Source organism: Phacochoerus africanus, chromosome 16 (genome assembly GCF_016906955.1).
Source record: "Phacochoerus africanus isolate WHEZ1 chromosome 16, ROS_Pafr_v1, whole genome shotgun sequence".
NCBI classification, from domain to species: Eukaryota; Metazoa; Chordata; class Mammalia; order Artiodactyla; family Suidae; genus Phacochoerus; species Phacochoerus africanus.
Window position 1 is genome coordinate 37,891,220 of NC_062559.1, and position 21,822 is coordinate 37,913,041.

Sequence of the window (21,822 nt, forward strand, 5' to 3'; positions counted from 1 at the left end):
GAGGTGGAGGACAGATTAGAAGAAATTACGGATGCAGAACAGAAAAGAGAAAAAAGATTGAAAAAAAATGAAGAGAGTCTCAGAGAACTCTGCGACAAAGTTAAATGCACCAACATCTGTATTATAGGAGTGCCAGAAGGAGAAGAGAGAGAGAAGGAGACAGAAAATATATTCCAAGAGATAATAGCCGAAAATTTCCCTTACATGGGAAAGGAACCACTCACTCAAATCCAGGAGGCACAACGAGTACCATATAAAATAAACCCAAGGAGGAACACACCGAGACACATAATAATCAAATTGACCAAAATTAAAGACAAAGAGAAAATCTTGAAAGCAGCTAGGGAAAAGAAACAACACACAAGGGAACCCCAATAAGGTTATCGGCAGATTTTTCAGCAGAAACTCTGCAGGCCAGAAGGGAGTGGCATGATATACTTAACGTGATGAAAGGAAAAAACCTCCAACTAAGATTACTCCGCCCAGCAAGGCTCTCATTCAGATTTGAAGGAGAAATAAAAACCTTCTCAGATAAGCAAAAGCTGAGAGAATTCAGCAACACTAAACCAGCTTTACAACAAATACTAAAGGAACTTCTCTAGGCAGGAAAGAAGAGATCAGCAACAGGAAACAAAAATTCCACAAATGACAAGGCTCACCAGTAAAGGTATATATACAGTAAAGATATGAAATCATCCATGCACGATTATACCACCAAAATCAGAAATCATGAGAAGAGGTGGGTACAAATGCGGGACACCGGAGATGAACTTGCAATTAAGAGAACAACAACTTAAAACAATCTCATATACATATAGACTCTTACATCAAAACTTCAGAATAACTGCAAACCAAAAATTTACAATTGATACACAAACAAGGAATCTCTGGAGAAGAAATATATCTCATACTAAATAAGTGCATAATCCACAATGAAGGGGGTCATTTGACATCATTCTTGGAATGCTGAAGTCTTCTTAGATCTGATGCTGATTTCCTCCCCATCAAAGAACTTATGATAATTACAATTAAATAATGTGACTGTACAATTAAATAATACAGTTCTACAATTGTATTATTAATAACCATTTCTCTCCATGGTACAGTATAAAGTCTATAATGCCTTGTTTATCACATCACCTAGAATGGTGTAATGCCTTTATTGAAGAATCAATGAGATGGAACAAATTGTGAGGACATATTTATATAATTACACTGCTTTTTAACCAACTTATGCATTTTATATTTTACTTATTTTCAGAGGGTGTATTATTTTTGTTATGCTTACCAGTTGTTATTCTTTTTACTATGCTATATAAAACATTTAATGGCATATAAGGCTTTCGTCTTTATAAATTTTAGTTGCATAATATAACAATTTAATATAATGCTAATTTTTAAAGAAAATTGAAATGTAATAGATAAAACTAGGTAGTAAAGATGAAAGCCATAAAATTGGGATAAAGTATAGAATAAATTTCCTATTTGTCTCAGCATATTTTCCATTTCACTTCTCCAGTGGGAGTCATTTAATCTGTTTCTTAAGATCCATGTTATAATAATCTGTGTGAATATAATTGTGAATAAATGTATGTATATTATTCTGTAAAAAAAAAAAAAAAAAGCATCTAAGCTCTACCCGAACAGAGAGCACACAGGACCTTCACGGAGAAATGAGGGAAGCTCTCTTAAAAGCTGCAAAAGCCAACAAGAATAAACGAAGAAAGACAGACGTTCCAGGAGAGGGGTGACTTAACATGGCCATGACATCAGAGTTCCTCCAACTTGACTGGTAAAGTCAATGCAACTCCAATCAGAAGTCCAACAGGATGCCTGAGAAACCCAAACTCATTCTAAAATTCTTATGGTTAGGGAATTTTTTAGTAGAGAAAACAAGGAAGGAGATTTACCTGAGCAGATGCCACGGTATCACCTACAGTAGGGTGAGGGCACAGGAGCACACAAGTAGACCATAAAATGTGAGCCATGCAGATGACAAAGGATGCTAAAGGCGGTGACACCTCAGTGGGAGGAACAAGCTGTGTGTGGAGGAGACTAGAAAAACAAAACAAAACAAATGGATCCCCACTCCATACCTACGCAAAGGTAGACTCCAGAGAGAGTGAAGACTTAAACATGAGAGGTAAGATGACACAGCGAAGAAGAGGAAAACTTAAGCATGAACTTGGGGTGAGAGGGATTTGTTAAATAGCATCCAAAAGGGAACTGACAGATTTAACCACAGTAAAATTAAGAATTTTTGCAAGCTGCAGCATAGGTCACAGATGCAGCTTGGATCCAGTGTTGCTGTGGTTCTGGTGTAAGCTGGAGGCTGCGGCTCCAATTTGACCCCTGGCCCAAGAACCTCCAAATGCTGCAGGTGCAGCCATAAAAAGAAAAAGAAATTAAGAATTTCTCTCATGTGCGGGGCACCCTAGGCAAAGCTAACAGAGGTGACGGAGTGGAGAAGGACTCTGCAACCTCTGAGACCAAAAAGGGGACTGGCAGCTAGAATGTGCATGAACCCTTCAAAACAAGTGGAAAAAAAGGCAACTTTAAATTTTATGAAATAGGCAAAAGTTGAGATAAGCTGTCCCCAAAGAGGAAATCCAAATGGCTGAAAGCTATACGAAGGACATAGTGGCCTCACTGGTAGCAGGGACCCCGAAGCAGACTGGCTCACCATCACCTGGGGGGATGACAGGTACAGGCAGCACGCAGGCCTGAATGTGGCCAATGTCTACGCAGTGGTCAGGAGCAAAGGGCTAGGTGGAAACCACAGAAACACAAGGTTTTTGCAGAGGAAAATATTACATTTTTCAAAGATATGTCTAAGGACATATATTTAATGCTTTGCACTAGGAATCTCTAGGAGGGGGATGAAGAAGAAAAGACATTTTTTTTTTTTTTTGGTTTCTTTAGGCCCGCACCCACAGCACAGGTAGGTTCCCAGACTACAGGTTGAATGAGAGCTATAACTGCCAGCCTACACCACAGCCACAGCAACACAGGATCTGAGCCACATCTCTGACCTACACTGCAGCTTGTGATAATGCCAGATCCTTAACCCACTGAGGGAGGCCGGGATCGAACCCGCATCCTCATGGATACCAGTCAGGTTCTTAACCCACTGAGCCACAAGTGTACTTCCCAGAAAAGACAATTTTTAAAGAAAACCAAGTGGGGCCTAGCACTGACAGACGAGAGAGTGCTATAAACTGAAGAGTATGATGACTCGCCTCTCCAGAGAGGAGCTCAACAGAACGAGTGAGAAAACCTCACACCTGTCATTGCGTCTGTCTGGGGCGACTGAGGCAGAGTCCTGGAGGAGGGGCTCCTTCAAGGTCCTTTCCTGGCCCAGAGTCCTGGGATCTGCAGATACTCTCCATGAACTGTCCGAAGCTCAGCTCTCACCACAAACCCTGGCAAACTGTACATTACATTTTGGCTTTGGGGGAAAACTAGTGCTAAAGTTCCATCCAAAACACATCATTTAAATGAGAAAATCAGAGGACACCAAGTGCTTCTCAAGGACAGTGTTACAGGTCCAGGGCAGCCAGCCCGCTCCAGCCAGAGTATGTAATGAAACACATCGAATGGAATTCTCCAGGTTCCTTCCCGGATTTGGGGGGCAGGGTGAGGGTGTGTCTGTAGGACGGTGGTCACTTTTTCCCATCACAAAGCAAATACTCTACGTTAGGCTCTGGTATGATGATCCTGCGAATGAGGGGCAAGGAAGGGGGGATACGGAGTGAAAAGGGAGTCGGCCCTCCCAAGTCTCATATTTCATCAGCTCGGACACAGGTGTGAGAACAGTCTACCCAGATCTAGATAGATGGGTCTCCAAAGAAGATGTGCAAATGGCCCGTAAACTCATGAGAAGCTGCCCCATATCAGTAGCCATTGGGGCAATGCAACTAAAACCCCTAATGAGATACCACCTCAGGTGCACTAGTCTGGCTATAATAAAAAAGAAGCAATAACAAGTGTCAGAGAGACCAACTATAATGGAAAAAAAAATCATGAAAAATAGCTACAAGGATATATTGTACAACTTGGAATATAGCCTATATTTTATAACTTAAGTGGACTAGAAACTTTAAAAATTGCAAATCACTATATTGTATACCTGTAACATAAAATATTTTACAACTATACATCAATTTTTAAAAAAAGAGCACTCGCCCAATCCTGCCCCCCCACCCCAAATAAAAAACAAAAAAACAAACAAGTGTCAGAGAGGATGTGGAGGAACAGGAACCCTCCTATACCGCTGGTGGGAATGTGAAACAGTGTAGCCATTCTGGGAAACAGTCTGCCAGTTCCTCAGAATGTTAAAGACAGAGTTACCACATGACTTAGCGACTCTACTCTTAGGTATAAACCCAAGGGAAATGAAAATATACATCATGTAAAAACTTGTACAATAATGTTCATAGCAGCACTAGTCACTATAGCCCCCAAGTAAAAACCACCCAGATGTCTGCCAGGAGATGATGAGATAAAGAAAATGATGTATATCTATAAGATGGAATATTATTCAACCATAAAAAAGAACTCTACATGTGACAACACAGATGAACCTAAGCAAAAGAAGCCAGACACAAAAGGCCATGTAATTATTACATAATTTCCTTTATAGGGAATGTCCAGAACAAGGCAAATCCACAGAGACAGAAAGTAGATGAGCAGTTGCCTGGGGCTGGGAAGAGGGTAGGGTTTGGGTTTTGGGTTTGGAGTTTCCTTGTGGGGTGACGAAAATGTGCTGAAGCAGTGGTGATGGTGGCATGACCCTGTGAATACACCATAAACCACTGAATTGCATATTTTGAAAGGGATGAATTGTATGGAATGGAAATCATATCTCAATTTTTTAAAAATTCCATGCCCCGAAGGCCTTAAATTCCTGACCTCACTGGATGACAAAACTGGATAATTTCCTCAAGCACCAGCTGGGTCCCACTCGAGGGAGCACCCTCTATTAAACTTGTCTCTCATACTTTCTAAATATAAAAAGGCTAGGAAAGAACTGCCCCCTTCCTTAATCTCCTGGTCCCACCTCTAGGTTTATGGATTCTCTGAGCCCAAACTCTGAACATAAAAAGAGTTTGGGCTCTGAGTAATTCTGCCTGGCTTTCAACTGCTGCTCTACACTTAGCAATCATGTGACTCAGGCAAGTTTACTTAAGTTGTTTAAGATAAGCTTCCTTATAGAGACAATAAGGTCCTACTGTATAGCACAGGGAACAACATCCAATTTCCTGGGCTAGACCATGATGGAAAATAAAAAGAATATATATACATATATATATAGACAGAGAGAGAGAGAGAGGGAGGGAGAGAGAGAACGAGCTGACTCACTTGGCTGTACAGTAGAAACTGGCACGACACTGCGGATCAACTAAGCTTTAAATAAAAAACAAAACAAAACCCAAAAAAGACTCTGTGTGTGTATAGCAGAGACATATCTACTCAATAGTCTCTATGGGAAAAAAGAATGGATATACACACATGCAGAGTTGATTCACTTTGCTGTACACCTAAAACTAATGCAACACGGTACGTCAACTACACTCCAATAAAATTAGAAACAAATAGGAGTTCCCATTGTGGCTCAGTAGGTTAAGAACCCGATTGGGATCCATGAGGATATGGGTTTGATCCCTGGCCTTGCTGGGTGGGTTAAGGATCCAGCATTGCCAAGGGCTGGGGTGTAGGCTGCAGATATGGGTCGGACCTGGTGTTGCTGTGGCTGTGGTGTAGGCCGGCAGCTGCGGTTGGTTTCTCCGATTTGGCCCCTAGCCTGGGAACTTCCATCTGCTGTGGGTGCTGCCCTAAAAAGACAAAAAATACATTTCTTTTTTAAATAAAAAAAGAGACGTCTCCTTATGAGTAAGGTGGGAATCATTCACCTACCTCACAGGAATGGTGTAAAGATTGAGTTAATGAATATAAAGGGCTGAGCAACAGCACATGGGCAAAGTAAATAAGTCAATAGAAGCCAGGGGTCATCTCTCATTTCCGCAAGTGCCTGAGTGTTGTGGTGCTGAAACTGGGCTGTATGTACAGTCTGGCTGTGCAGGGGGCTTCACAGAGACAATGACAACAGGACTGTGATGAGAGGGGAAACACATGCCAACGGTAGGCGCCTACAGCTGGGGTGCTTAAGAGCAAGTCAGGGAAAGCTGAACTTGAGCAGGCTTCACAGCCACCCCTCTGAATCTCCCCTTCCCTTGGTTGTGCTAAAAGGCACAAAAGTTTTAAAGGGCAAAGCAGAGAACTTGGCAAAGTGGAGCTGCTGCCTTGGCAGGGTGGGTAGGAGGTTTCAGGTCACTGCTGGCATTTCAGGAGAAAACCAAGGACTGGCAAGTCGGAAGGAGAGAAGTTCAAGAGAAACCAACCGCAGCCCCTAGGAGCAGGTGCACACTTGTGGCGGCCCAGCCAGAAAGCCGTTCCTTCTGTCCCGCAGTCCGTCGCCCCAGGAACTCCACTGTATTGGCTCCAGCATTTAAACTGTTAAAGGTACCTGAAGTCATGACTGCTCTAGGAAAAACCAAGAGGAATGGGTTCCTCACAAATAGCCAAGGAAGTTCCTGGGCGATTTTTCTTCGACCGTCTTGTTGTGGGCTGAACTGTAATCCCCCCAGAGTCATATGTTGAAATCCTAACTTCCACCACTTCACTGTGTGACTGTATCTGGATGTCATGAGAGCAGCCCCAATCCAGTAAGACTGGTGTCCTTAGAAGAAAGGGAAATTTGGACACAGACAGGTACCAAGGGAAGACCATGTAAAAACACATGGAGATAACAGCTTGTCAAGGAAAGAAGCCTCAGAAGAAACCAACCCTGTGGAAACCTTGAACTTGGACTTCTAGCTTCCAGAACGGCAAGAAAATTAATATGTTTTGTTTAAGCCACCCAATCCGTGCCACTCTGCTATGACAGCCCTAGCCAATCAATACAATCTTACCTGTAGAAACAACTGCTTTTCCTTCACTGAATTGAAGGGCATTTGGTAGGAAGGGTGATCATTTTACCTCTCTGTGGAAGAAGCCTCAGGGCTGGGAGGGACGTCTGTGATTCAGAAGAACTACATCCATTTAATACAGCCTTTACCAATATAATCAGTCAATAAAAATACCACCGTTGTTTTTATGAACACAGGTAACTTTATTTGACATCAGGGGCTACGGGTGACCTTGCAGTCTCATCGCTCACTCATCACCCAGTTTCTTTCTATATCTTTCTTTGGCAGATCAATGACAAGAAATTCCTGATGTTAGTACATTAGATAAATTGTTGTCAAGAGTAATATTCTGAACAAGCATCTTAGAGTCTAAGATGTTCTTCCATTTGCTCAAAAGTTTAAAGGACAGAAGCAACTTTTCATTCCAAGTTGAACCTCTAACAATATCTAACAACTCCTTGCATTTTTGTTGTAAACGTTGGAGGCATCAAAACTAACGCAATGCAAGTTTACAATCCATTGCTGATGGTTCTGCCTAGCATTTAACAGAGCTCAGCCTGTGAGTACTGGGATGCCATGGTCTCTCGCTCGGTTTCACGGGCATGGACATGAACTTAACCTGAGCAAAAATCAAACTTGAAGACTACATTCAGAACAGTTAAAAAAGAGACTGCAGAGTTACAAACTTGGGAGGTGTTTTATACACCACCAAATCCAGTCTACCTGCTCATTAAGCTCCTCCTAGCTTATAATTATTCTTGAGTTTCACAAGCAGGCTACCTATGGCACTGAAGAAAATGCTAACGAGAACAGGTCTTAAGTCATACATTTTTAAAAAGCTCATTACTGGTTCACCTCCAAAAGATGCAGGAGATTTTAGGGGGGAGAACTGGGTCAATGAACTTTGAATTTATAACTAGTTATATTTTGGGGTTAATCCTCTAGAAAACATAATAGCAGGTCAGTAACGACCTGCGGTTGCTGCCTGGGGTCTACAATATACAATCACAGCAAATAACTGTCTCTAAACTACAGAAACAATGTAGCCTGGGTTAGGCACCTGTGCTCTTAAAAACACAAGGGATGTTCTCTTAGCCAACCCCTGCTCAAGGGACCCACCAGACTGTCCCCACTCCCTTTGTAAAACACGCTGAGGTCCAGACTCCTGGTGTGCTGAGTGCTCCTGGCCATCGGCTGTACACTTCCCCTCTCAAGTAGGGCACCATGTGCTCACCCAAGATCAGCGATGTTTGTCCCCAGACTTGTTTATTATGTCACTTGTGCATATTACGACCATCTCCTAAATGTGACATCAACTTCTGAAACAGGAGTGTGAGCAGTAAGAGAAGCTGTTTCTAAAAAAGGGAAGATGAATGTTTGGAAAGCCTCTATGAAAGCAAATGGCTTAAAGAAACTACTGTCAAAAGAGATGTGGGCAAGGTGATTGTAAAAAGACCGAAAAGTCATAAAAATATAGTATCCTGCACTCAGATTGCTTTGCAAATATCCTTGTTTCGCACTGAACAAAGAAATACTGGATACACACAAACACACACACACACAGAGATCAGGACTAGGAAACTCAAACCACGTTGGTGAGGGGAGCACCTAGTCTAGGATAAAGGCTGGGGTGATGAATAAAATACAAATGTGTGGAAAGGTATTAGTAAACTTAAGAGTAGCTTTTTATCACCAAGGCTTGGCGTCTAATTGACTGGATTATAATCTAAGCTCCACCTCTTAAAGGTGGGAAACTACTCAGCTTCCCTGAGCCATCTCTCCTGTCTCTGTAAGAGGGCTGATGACAATAAAGCTACTTGGCCCTGGACATTAGCCATGGAAATGATCAGGGTTAGCTATCATGGTTTTTGCTCTTAGTACAACTAATACTACCATAGTCATGGACACTGAAAATCCAATCACCATTATGTGAGGGGAGGAACATACAGTATTTTGCTGTTTAAAATGAGTCTTCAGGAGTTCCCGTCGTGGCTGCGGTTAACGAATCCGACTAGGAACCATGAGGTTGTGGGTTCGATCCCTGGCCTACTCACTGGGTTAAGGATCTGGTGTTGCCATGAGCTGTGGTGTAGGCCGCAGATGTGGCCCAGATCCTGTGCTGCTGTGGCTCTGGTGTAGGCCAGCAGCTGTAGTTCCTATTTGACCCCTAGCCTGGGAACCTCCATATGCAGCGGGTTTAGCCCTGGAAAAAGACAAAAAAAAAAAAAAAAAAAAAAAAGACAAAAAAAAATAACATGAATCTTCAAATTAAAAACAACTGGGAACCACCCTGCAAAGAGATAGCCAGTAAAATGACATAGTGATCTGGAGCTGCAGGGACCAGGCACGTGAGGACAAAGCCTGAATCTACTGGCAGACGAGTCTAAGGCCTAACCACTGGCACTTTGAGGCCTGTAAAATTTTTACTTTTTCCTGTTTAAAATAGAGGGGTAAGAGTTCCCATTGTGGCTCAGCAGAAACAAATTCAACTAGCAACCATGAGGTTATGGGTTCCATCCCTGGCCTTGCTCAGTGGGTTAAGACTCCAGCATTGCCATGAGCTGTGGCATAGGTCACAGATGCAGCTCGGATCCTGCATAGCTGTGGCTGTGGCATGGGTCGGCAGCTGTAGCTCCAATTTGACCCATAGGCTGGGAGCCTCCGCATGTCTCGGGTATGGCCCTAAGAAAGCAGAAAAATAAAAAAATTTAAAATTTAAAATAAGAACAGAGGAGTTCCCGCTATGGCACCACAGGATCGGCGGTGTCTCTGGAACGCGGGGATGGAGGATTGATCCCCCGCCTAGCACGCCAGGTTAAGGATCTGACGTTGCTACAACTGCAGCATAGGTAACCATGGCTTGGATCTGCTCCCTGGCCCGGGAACCCTATATGCTGTGGGGCAGCCAAAAAAAGAAAAGAAAACAGAGGCTGCAAAAATATTTCAGTCAGACCGAATTTGCTTAATGAGAATACATTCTGGAGAAGGCTTTTTTCTTTTTTTAAAAAAAGAGAATTGGATCCGGATTTTCGAAAACAATGCATCTGTAACCTACTTTAAAAGATACCATGCTTTATGAGATCCTGCTGTATAGCACAAGGAACTATATCTAGTCATATGTAATGGAACATGATGGGGGATAATATGAGAAAAAGAATGTGTATGTGTACATGTGTGTATATGTATGACTAGGTCACGTTGCTGTACAGCAGAAATTTGACAGAACATTGTAAATCAACTATAATAGAAATAATTAAAATCTTCAAAAAGTTAAAAAAAAAAAAGACACCATGCTTTTAGCAGAAGCTGAGAAAGATAAAGTACCGATTTCACCCTCCAGCTTTTGGGTGAGCAAGCGGGACCGAGATCCCCAGAACATGATAAAAACCACAGCCCAGACACACACAACCTGCAGTGCGGCCACGTGAACAACATTCTCTTGGCTGCAGCATTGCATTTCAGGAGTTTAGAGCACCCTTTAGATAAAACAATTAAGGGCCCAGCTTAAGAGCTTAATCAGGTAATGACTGAATCAAAACAGAATGTGCAGGAAACCCGGGCTCTTTAGGAACAAACAACCAGGAGTTTCTTTATCTAATAGTTTGGTAGAAGGAGTCAGGACTTCTTTATAACGAAATGCTCACTCGAGCCCATCTTCCCAGGGCTTCTACCTTCTGGAGTTCAGCTGTTTGGCAGCTGTCAATCAAAATGTTACAATAAGAACTGCTGTCCAGATCGGGCCATGCGGCCATCAGGCATCGGATCAGGAAGTTTCCAGGGTTCCTAAATATTTGTTGAGGACTACAAGCCTGCAAGTGGAGCCGGATATTTTTCTGGTATATCCTGGATGTTTTGCGAAGAGTCACTGGTGTGGAATTTCCAGTTTCACGATACTCGGCTACACGATACAACACACAGACCAGGGCGTCCATGACAAACACATCGAATTTCAGGGAAACGCATGATTTTATTTGTTATTGGCAGAGACCCTTATTAAGGAACTCTGGGATAAAATCTTTTGTAAGGTAGGGTAGTTTTGAAGGATAAATAACACACACCTGGACACCATTCTCTCTCTCCTGTGAGGCCCAGTGTATGGGAGCCCACCACTTCCGTCAGAACATTCCAGATCATGAGCCTGGTGGTGGGCTCTGTCGGGAAGTGACTCTGACTTCTGACTCCTCAGACAGCAGCGGGGTGGGGGGGGGGGTGCCGACTCTCACCCCGATGGCCACCAGTGCCACTCAGGCCCCCAACCTCCCCTCCAGACTAACTCCTTTCCACCCACCTGACTTGGTCCTGTCCCTCTAACCCCCTATGCTGAGGTCTCCACCCACCTCCAGAGCAAGGCAGAAGGTACCAGAGCCCTGTGCATGAACTTGACCTCTTCCTTCAAGACACAGTACCTGCTAAGTAACTGCGAGTGCATCTCCCTGTGAGGCTGTGAGCTCCCTGGGGTCAGGGCTCGGTCTCCCAGTGTCCCGGACCTCACCAGGTAGTGGGCACAGAGCACGTGCTCAATCAACGTTCAGCTTAACTTACGCAAATGTCTTTTGATGGAAATAGTTACCCCAAACCCCCCAAAATTGTCCTTGCTCTACATGTAACTGATACTAAATAGCAGAAGTGGCCTTATCAGATGCCCAGTGCATGGGTAGGTCATTCTTTTGTTTTGTTTTGCTTTGCCTTTTTTTTTTTTTTTAGGGTGGAATTTGCGGCATGTGGAAGTTCCCAGGTTAAGGATCGAATTCAAGCTGTAGCTGCCGGCCTACACCACAGCCACAGCAACGCCAGATCCTTAACCCACTAAGCGGGGCCAGGGATCTAAGCTACGTCCTCATGGATCCTAGTTAGGCTTGTAACCTGCTGAGCCACAACAGGAACTCCTGGTTAGGCCATTTAAGATGGCTCTTTTCTTGCTCTCTGCACGTACCCTCCTTGACCAGCCCCTGCTGCCCTCACCTGACTACCCAGCCCTCTTAATTACAGGGTTTAAGTAGGTCCTGGCAACTGATGAGCCAACGTGACATCAATGCCCCCTATAAATGGTAGCCTCCTTCTCCCCGGAGCAGCAACGGCTGCTGCCATGTCCTGCCCACTACACGTGGTGGGGGATAGTTCCAGAACCCTTTGTGTAAGATCCCCCATCCAAGAAGCCACTGATGCCTCTGTTGCTGTCTCCAGGCTCTTTCTCCGGTCTCAAGGCTGGACACCCATAAGGATGGGAGGCCCAACACTGCATCTGCACAGAGGACAGACCGCAAGGCCTTTTCCTCCATTGCCGTGGACCAAGACCCCACCCCTGTCCAGAGTGAGGCGACAGCAGAGTGGAGGGGTGAGGGCAGCAAGCAGCACCATGTCGACACAATGCAGAGGCACTGAGTCAGCCCTGGGATTTCTTAACGCCTCTGAGGCTGTCTTCAAGGAATCTACCCAGTTAATCCCCACGATATCCCAAACACAGGCAAAGTCTTTCCAGTTTCTGCCTCTCAAAGATCCTCTCATCCCCCCCCCACTTCCCCTGCTCCCCTGTCACCATTCCTTTCAGTCTTTATTCTGCAGCAGCCTCTCCACTCAGCTCCTGGGACCCACTCCAAGCGGCGCCCCCGGCAGTCAGAACAACCCAGTAACAACTAATTCGTCAACCTCTGCTTCTAACCCTCTGTGGCCTCCTCCTGCTGTTTACATAAGAGCTGTGGCGGCCCCACCCACCTGGCCCTGCAATGCCGCCACCTGCCAGTCCGGGAACTCCGGCCGGGCTCTCTGTCTGAAACAAGCACTCTCTGGAGTTCCCATCGTGGCGCAGCGGAAACGAATCCGACCAGGAACCCTGAGGTTGCAGGTTCGATCTCTGGCCTCGCTCCGTGGGTCAAGGATCTGGCATTGCCATGAGCCGTGGTGTAGGTCACAGACACAGCTCAGATCCTACATTGCTATGGCTGTGGTGTAGGCTGGCAGCTATGGCTCCGACTGGACCCCTAGCCCGGGAACCTCCATAGGCTGTGGGTGTGGCCCTATGAGGTTGCCCTTGACCCCCATCTACTCAGCAAGCCACCATCACCCTCAGCCATCACCACTGTAATTAGTTATCTGTGTACTGACTTATTCGTCTTCCTGCCTAACATGGAACCTCTAAGAGCACAGGCTGTGTCTTTTCCTACACTTTATGACCACAGCCTGATACGGAGCCTGGTACTTGGGGCTCAAAAAATTTCAGCTGAACGAATGAAGAAGTAACAAAAGAATGAGAGTTTCTATTGCGGCTCAGCGGGTTAAGAACCTGGCATAGTATGCATGAGGATGTGGGTTCGATCCCTGGCCTCACTCAGTGGGTTAAGGGTCCAGCGTTGCTGTGAGTTGTGGTGTAGGTCACAGAGGTGGCTCAGATCCTGTGTTGCCGTGGCTGTGGCTTGTGGCGTAGGCCAGCAGCTGCCGCTCCAATTTGACCCCAGGCCTGGGAACTTCCGTATGCTGCGGGTACAGGCATAAAAAGAGAAAACAGTTAAAATTAAAAAAAAATAAATAGGGAGTTCCCATCGTGGCACAGTGGTTAATGAATCCGACTAGGAACCATGAGGTTGCGGGTTCGGTCCCTGCCCTTGCTCAGTGGGTTAACGATCTGGCGTTGCCATGACCTGTGGTGTAGGTCACAGACGCGGCTCGGATCCTGCGTTACTGTGGCTCTGGCGTAGGCCAGTGGCTACAGCTCCAATTCGACCCCTAGCCTGGGAACCTCCATATGCTGCGGGAGCGGCCCAAATAGCAAAAAGACAAAAAAAGAAAAAAACAAAAAACAAGGAGTCTCAGAGATCTTTCCACATCAGTGCCTAGAGATTCATGAATGATATATGAGAGAGAGAAAGAGAAGGAAAGATGCATGTCAGTTATGCCTGCTTAGAAAAAAAAAATAAATAAAGGAATGACTATCTCCTGGGACAATCAGTCCCACACCCACCACCAAATCAGATCCCAAATGGGCCGAGCTTTCTGGAAAGACAAAAGTCATGGCTTTTCCTTTGGTGAAATAAACCCTGTGTCTGCCCACCCCAGGCCTTCCCTTCACTCCCATTCTCCGCTCTCGTTAATCCACAGGCTGGCTCCTGACCACCTTGCCCTTCTGGAAACCACCCAGAGCTCCTTGGCTCAGAAAACCAGAACTCCGCCTTGGAGTGGAGCCAAGGTCACAGACCCACATTTGAGGGGCTGGGTGGAGGGGCCCTGGAGCCCTCTGGAGTCTCTACCTCTGGCCAAAAGCCCTGTCCTTCGGAGGAACAAAAACAGGAAGGGAGCAGAGGCCTCCAGCGGCCTGACACAGTCCCGGGAGTCTAGGTAAAGGCCTGATGCCTGGCCAGCCTCGGCCCAAGATGGAGAGGTAAGAGCAGGTGGCCCGGGGGTCAGTCAAAGGACATGGAGTTTAGGAAGCAACATCTCCATTCCCTGCCCTGAAATCAAACAGATGCCTGGCTGCAAAACCTGATCCCAACATCTCCATTTCTGAAGGCCACATGGATGCTATTTAATCACTCTGAGCCTCTATTGCCACAGCTGTCAAAATAGACGCCGCGGTTTCTACTTTAAGGGGGTCGCTGGGCACTTTGCCCCCAGATATTACATCCGACAGCATCCACTTACCGTTCAGGAGGAGCCCATTCTTCTTACAGGGAAAATTCACCAGATATCAGTCCTACTCAGTGACTTTCCAAAAAAATATATAGGATTCTTGAGATTGCTTGGAGGCTGAGCTGGACAAGCTGATTCACATCTGCTCGATGTGGTTTAAAAACAAGCCGGTCTGACTCCTGATTTTAGCATATGCATGTACACAGCAGCCATTCAATAAGTGCTTTTCAATGAAGGAATCAAACGACAAGATGGGTGTGTCTGTATCAACCCTACTAATCACGTCTGATAAACCCAAATCTCTTTTTGCACAATGAGTGCAACTGCCAGGCACTACTTCACCTTATGCTTTGATACTGCAAATAGACACGAGACAAGGAAACAGATTCAGACCATCAAAAGGCTCAAGACTGACACTCGCAATCCCCCCCCGAGGGAGCCCAGGGGAAAACGTGCAAGTGGGAAGCTCAACCTCCCGGTTTCTTTTGCAGACTATCTGTCCGCTCCCACAGAGCTTACACTTTCAGAAACCAGGGGGACTTTTCAAAACAGACCAACTTCTCAGCAAAAAAACGAAAACTAGATTTTTAACCACCTTCTCAACATCACTAATCATCAGGGAGATGCAAATCAAAACCACAATGAGATTTTACTTCACACCTGTCAGAATGGCTATCATCAAAAAGAACACACAACAAATGCTGGGGAGGGTGCGGAGAAAAAGGGAACCCTTGTGCACTGCTGGTGAGAATGTAAATTGGTGCAGCCGCTACAGAAAACAGCATGGCAGTTTCTCAAAAAAAAAAAAATTAAAAGTAGAACTACCATATAATCCAGCAATTCCACTCCTGGAAGACGAAGACACTAACTCAAAAAGATATATGCACTGCAGCATTATTTATAATAACCAAGATATGGAAGCAGCCTAAGTTCCCATCAATAGATGGATGAATGGATAAAGATGTTGGACAGATAGATGATAGATAGATAGATAGATAGATAGATAGATAGATAGATAGATAGATTAGACAGACACACACACACACACAATGAAATGTTAATCAGCCCAAAAAAAGAATGAAACTTTGCCATCTCCAACAAAATGGATGGACTTAGAGGGTATTACAATAAGTGAGTAAGTCAGATGGAGAAAGGCAAATTCTGTATGATATCACTTATATGTGGAATCTAAAAAACAAATTAACAAACACAACCAAACAGAGGCCAAGTCATGGATACAGAGAACAAACAGGTGGGTGCCAGAGGGGAGGGGGTAGGAGAGAAAGAGGCGAAGGAGTTAAAGAGACACAAACTTTGAACCACAAAATAAATGATTCACAGGTATGATACGTACAATGTGAGGAATATAGTTAACGATTATGTGGTATCTTTGTGTGGTGACAGATCATCACTAGACCTCATGGTGATCATTTTGAAATGCAGAGAAATATCAACTCACTCTGCTGTATACCAGGTACTAACCTAGGGTTGTAGGTCAATTATACTTCAAAAACAAAGACAAACAAACTCTGAGAAAGAGAGATCGGATTTACGGTTACCAGAGCTGGGGGGTAGACGGAGGAGGAATTGGAGGAAGGTGGTCAAAAGGTACAAACTTTTAGTTGTAAGATGAACACGTAGCAGTAAGGATGTAATATACAACATAATAAATATAATTAAGATGGCTGCATGTTATATACGAACGCTGTTAGAAGAGTAAATCCTAAGAGTTCTCATCGCTAGGAAAAAAGGTATTTTTTTCTCTGAATTTTGTATCTATATGAGATGATGAACATTCACTATACTTCTTGGGGTAATCGTTGCATGAGAGATGTAAGTGAAATCGTGACGCAGGCATCATAATCTCCCACAGAGCTCTCCGTCAATTATATCTCAATAAAACAGGAAGAGAAAAAAATAATCTTCATTCCGTAAGTGGGCTGCCACCACATTTTGCCAGGATATTTAGCAGAAGCAATCCTCTGTTAGTTTTGCTCCATAAATACCAAAAACAAGGAAAAAACACTGCCTAGGACTGAGACTTGGCAAAGGAATCTGATGAAATCCATCAGTTCTGTGCCACAGCGTAATGTCCCTGAAGGGGCCTGGTGACTGTATGATTATTGAGCTTTCTACTGTCCTGCCTCAGGCTTCAGGTGCAAAATGGTTTCTCGTCGTGCATACACACTTGTCCACCAATGCAGCAGCAATGCAGGGCAGGAAAAGACTCTGTCTCATCAGAGTCCCACTCAGTACCCTCTAGTCTAAGAAAATACACCTACTAAAGCAAACCCACAGAAGGGAAAACGAGAGCCAGCTATTCCCTTTGCAAAAGTGCCCAAGGGTCTTATTTTGTTTTGTTTTTCATTAGTTACATATGGAAAAACAGAACTGGAGAGGTTAAGGAATTTCACCAATTTAACACATACGAGGTAGAGCCAAGGGTTTTTTTGTTTGTTTGGGTTTGTTTTTTGTTGTTGTTGTTGTTTTTCTTTGCTTTTGCCTTTACAATGGATTTGCTGTAAGAAAATATTGACTAGTACACAATTTGGCAAGTGCCCTTGGTTAGGCAGAGTGTGGGATGCCTGAACAAGAGGCAGGATAAAGGTGAGATTCTTACAAAGCAGCAGGCTTGCAAAAGATATGGGTCTAAAGTCAGAAGGCTCTGGGTCCTAGTCCCAGGTGAGTCACTAATGAGCTGAGGGATGGAAGCAAATCATTTAACTTCTTTAGTTTTAGTTTCCTCACCCAGAGATGGAGACTCATTTAATAAAAACATGCATTACCTACTTCCCAGAGTTACTGGGGAAATCAAATGAATACAAAAAGCTATTGGAAAATATGAAGGCACATCCAGAAGTCAGGCAAGCTGTGTATTTCATATATATAAATATATAGATATAGAAATAAGAGCCACCTAGAAAATTACCTGCATCCATTCCTTTCTTTCTTTGCTTTTTACGGCTGCACATGCAGCATATGGAAGTTCCCAGGCTAGGGGTCGAATCACAGCTGCAGCTGCCAGTCTACACCACAGCCACAGCAATGCCAGATCCAAGCTTTATCTTCAGCCTATGCCGCAGCTTGTGGCAATGCCAGATCCTTAACCCACTGAGCGAGGCCAGGGATCGAACCTACATCCCCACGGGGACTATGCCTGGTTTTCAACCTGCTGAGCCACAACGGGAACTCCCACCTGCATCCATTCTTGCTCAAACGAAATGTATTTCCTCTGACTAATACAAGGATCACTTAGAATGGGAGAGATTTTTGCGAATCAGGATGATCACAGCCCTTGGAGCATGTGGGCTGCTGTTTTGAGGACACATGGTCCATTCTGTCACAGCCAGCCATCTTTCAGTGCCTAGGACAGTCACACAGGCAAGTGGGTCTATTCCAGTTCTACAGGGGGTCAGGCCCTAAGCCAGCTACTTCAGGCTTACCAGATACCAGCAAAGTGCTTGGAGTGCCCAGAACACCAAATGCACTGTGAACAGGCAAAAGGAACCAGCCACCCCACGGGACAACACATGTGGCCAAGTGTGAGACTGTGCTGGGGACCTAGGTCACATTCAAGGTTACTTCAAGATGTTCTCTTCTACACCCTTATGGGTTTGGGATAAGCTCTTCCTGCACCCTTACCTGAGGACAGTGGTTCAATGTTTTCAGTAAACCATCAACCCACTAGGAAATCCAAAGAGACACAGGACAAACACCTCGTTGGACAAGAGCTGCTGGCGCTCTTCCCTGGTGTGCCCTTGGCTGCCCGGGTCTGCGCTGGGGATCGGCGACCTCAGCACACTCTGAGGTCGGCTGCTTCCTGCTCACTGTCCCATCTTCAACCCTTCAGTCACCTGTTCTAGAAGCTGAATAAGTCCCTCAAACTCTGGCCAGACAGAACATCATACAGTTGACTAACTACAAGGATGATGGGAACACTCAAAGAGAACAGTCCCTAGAAAGCTCTGTCGGGACTCACACATCTTGTCAGAAAAGCCAGTGCAGGGGAGGGCGCTTTACAGAGCGACCCACAGGGCTGGCTGCCTGCCGAAGCACTGGCCAACGGGGCTCAAGCTTACTGTGCATCAGAACTACCCTGAGGGTGCGTGAAAACATGGGAACCCAGAGATTCTGAGTCAGCTGCTGACACTGATGCTGGTCCAGGGACCACGCTTGAAACATCTCTGTCACGGGAAGTGGGCAAGGGCTACCCAGTATGTCATTCCCACTGGGGCAACTTCAGATCCTGATTCGTCCTCCTCTGTCCCCCAAACTGAGCCTTAAGAAAACTCATGATAGGAGTTCCCGTCGTGGCTCCGCAGAAACGAATCTGACTAGCATCCATGAGGACACAGGTTCGATCCCTGGCCTCATTCAGTGGGTTAAGGATCTGGCGTTGCCGTGAACTGGGGTGTGGGTCACAGACGTGGCTCGGACGCTGTGTTGTGCTTCAGCTCTGATTCGGCCCCTAGCCTGGGAACCTCTATATGCTGCGGGTGCAGCCCGAAAAAGACAAGAAAAAGAAAAACTCATGACAGGAATTAAACTGCCGTCCCTCCTCCTCCTCCCCACTTGCCCTTTTCCCATCCGTACACCCATGCAGCTATGGATGATGACAACAACTGTCAACCATTCCTGAGAAATATCTCCCAGGACTGAGTCCAACTGTGCACAAGATGATTTTGCAAAAGGAGTGAGTTACGTTGCAACACAGAGGACCGTGCAGGAAGACCACGCAGGGGTTCCCTGGGTCCCAGTCCCCAGTCTGGTACAAAGTCCCTCAATCCTCAGGGACAGGAGCATGCCACTGGGCTGGTGCCAGGGAAACTTGGTGACCCGGTTTTCTCCTCACTCATTTATCCGGATCCTCTGCCACAGGGTACCGTGATTTCCCGCTGAGAACTCACTTCACATCACCCACGGCTGCCTCGCCAGCCTCACCAACAACCCGGCGCAAAAGAAAGCAGCCCAGTGGCCCAAAACATACAGCAGCTCTGGCGGGCGCCAGGGCAAAAACCCTCCAGACCAGGGTCAGAGGGTTTCTGACCTGGAAGGGACCATCAGAAACAATTCTTTCCTTCCCACATCTGCTTATGTTATATAATACACTATTTCGCTGAGGACAGGAGTTACTGCTACAATGATAGTTTGGTTTTCGGGAGGGTTAACAGAAGTTCCTACAGAGAGCCCTGTTGGGAATAAGGTAAACACGCAGTGATTTTTAAAAAGCCCATTCTACCACCCCGTTTCTTTTATGGCTCAAATGGGAACAACTGGCCAATATTCACCTCACATCAGCTTGGCCTTTCCTGGCTCTGGGACAGGAGGGGTTACATAGATTTGGGGCTGCAACTGTGGGCCTAGAAACCAACTTCGGGCTAAATAAGGAAAAAGAATGAAGAGTGATTCATTCACAGCATTTTGGTAAATATACACAGTGCATGTGTTTGCAAATACCTGATCGTTAAGAGGATCTTCTGCACACAAAAAGGTATATTTGGTGGAAGAAATGTGACTTTGCCTCCCAAGGGAAAAAAAAAATCCAACTAGCTCTTCCTCACGTGCAACACCACAATAGTTTCCAGGCTCTGAGTTCCTGATCTGGTGTAAATCCCATGAAATCCTGTGAACTGAACATCATTCTCCAAAGCAGTAACACCAATACAACCTCCACTTACCCCAAATTTAGGAAGTGACCTCAGATATACCACGTGCAAGAAACAAACCTCAAGCCCAGACAGCTGCATGCAGAAAATTCTGGAGCAGAAAGAGAGTTCAGCCGCTCAGAATACAGCACAATATTGGCCGGAGCCTCAAGGATACTGACCAAAATCCACCCCCCCACCCCACCCCCCCCCGCCCAAAGTCCACTCATTTGCACGCACAGATGAGGCCATGCAAGAGCTGCCTTCACACCCAACGCACTTAGTGGTTCCTGAACTTACCTGTTTTCCAGGAGCGTCATGCACACCACCTCCCGCACCCCCGGGTTGTTGGCCTTCTCCACTGAACAGCCCTGCAAGTTCCAGGTGGCCAGCCTCAGCACAGGCAGCCCGTCCCTTGTGCCCCCAAAGGCCTCCACCGAAGGCCGCGTGGAGATGATCTGCGTAGGTCCCCCTGGCGGCAGGTCCAGGTCCTCACTCTGCAAGCTCAGCGAGGTGGGGCTGGGGTGAGGCTTGGCGGTGAAGGTCAGGCCCCCGTTGGTGTGGGTGGACGGGGGCCTGGACCTCTCGGCAAACACCTGGTGCCGTATCCTGTCCAGGAAGGCGGCATTGATGCCGCCCATCCTCACCAGGTCCTCGACGCTGCGGAAGGGTCCGTGCTCCCGGCGGTAGTCCACGATGCTGATGGCCATCTTCTCCGTGAGGCCACGCACGCTCATGAGCTGAGCGGGGGTGGCTGTGTTGATGTTGACGCGCGGGGTGAGGGGCACGGAAGTGGCCAGGTGGTGAGGCTGCTGCTCCGCCAGCAGGTCCCGCCTCAGGGAGCTGGGAGAGTGCTGCGCGGAGCTGCCCTTGCTGCTCACGCAGATCTCGAACTTGACCTGCTCCAACTTGGTGGCACCCACGCCACTGACCAGCGCCAGGTCCTCCACCTTCTTGAAGCCACCAATGTACTCGCGGTACTCCACGATGCTGCGTGCCACTGCACGCGTCACCCCAGGCAGGGTCATCAGCTCCTCCTCCGTGGCGGTGTTGATGTTGAGCCGCTCCTGGTTCACCAGGATGTTGCTGAAGTTGCAGGCAGCACTGAACTTGCGGCTATGGGACAGGTCTGAGGGGTCCCGGGGGATGGAGCGGTGGCAGCCCAGCGTGCTCCCCATGGCCGGCCAGGATCAGGGGCCCAGGAAGGCCTCACCACCGCAGAACTCGCTGGCTAGAGAAGAAGCCTGGTAGACCTCACAGACGCAGAAAAAGGTAAGGTGAAGGAGTCAGGGCACGAAGTGGGCACCACAAACACTAAATCTCCATGCCCAGAGTGTTCACACTTTCACTTGGCCACCTGGAAAACAAATAAATAAAAATACAAATCGATTGACTCCGTGAATCAGTTGGCATTAGCACGCCAAGCTAGAGCTGGAGTCCTTGGCCAGGAGTCCAGCGCTGACGCCTGTCCCGTGAACCCCTGAAAACACACACACGAGGGGGCTGGCCCAGGAGGATTTTCCGCTGGTGAGGTCCAATTTTCATCACATTACGATCCAAACTTCTATGAACTGCTTCTCTTGGAAAGA

At 46.3% G+C, this 21,822-nt stretch overlaps 1 protein-coding gene across 1 annotated transcript in view; it reads right to left on the reverse strand.

The window, feature by feature from the left end:
- EEPD1 (endonuclease/exonuclease/phosphatase family domain containing 1) overlaps positions 1 to 21,822 on the reverse strand; it is a 124,076-nt gene that overhangs the window by 101,550 nt on the left and 704 nt on the right. Inside the window, exon 2 of the mRNA XM_047763147.1 lies at positions 20,534 to 21,590. Within this exon, the coding sequence (XP_047619103.1) occupies positions 20,534 to 21,411 (878 nt within the window). The 5' untranslated portion in view covers positions 21,412 to 21,590. The remainder of the gene's footprint in view (positions 1 to 20,533; positions 21,591 to 21,822) is intronic.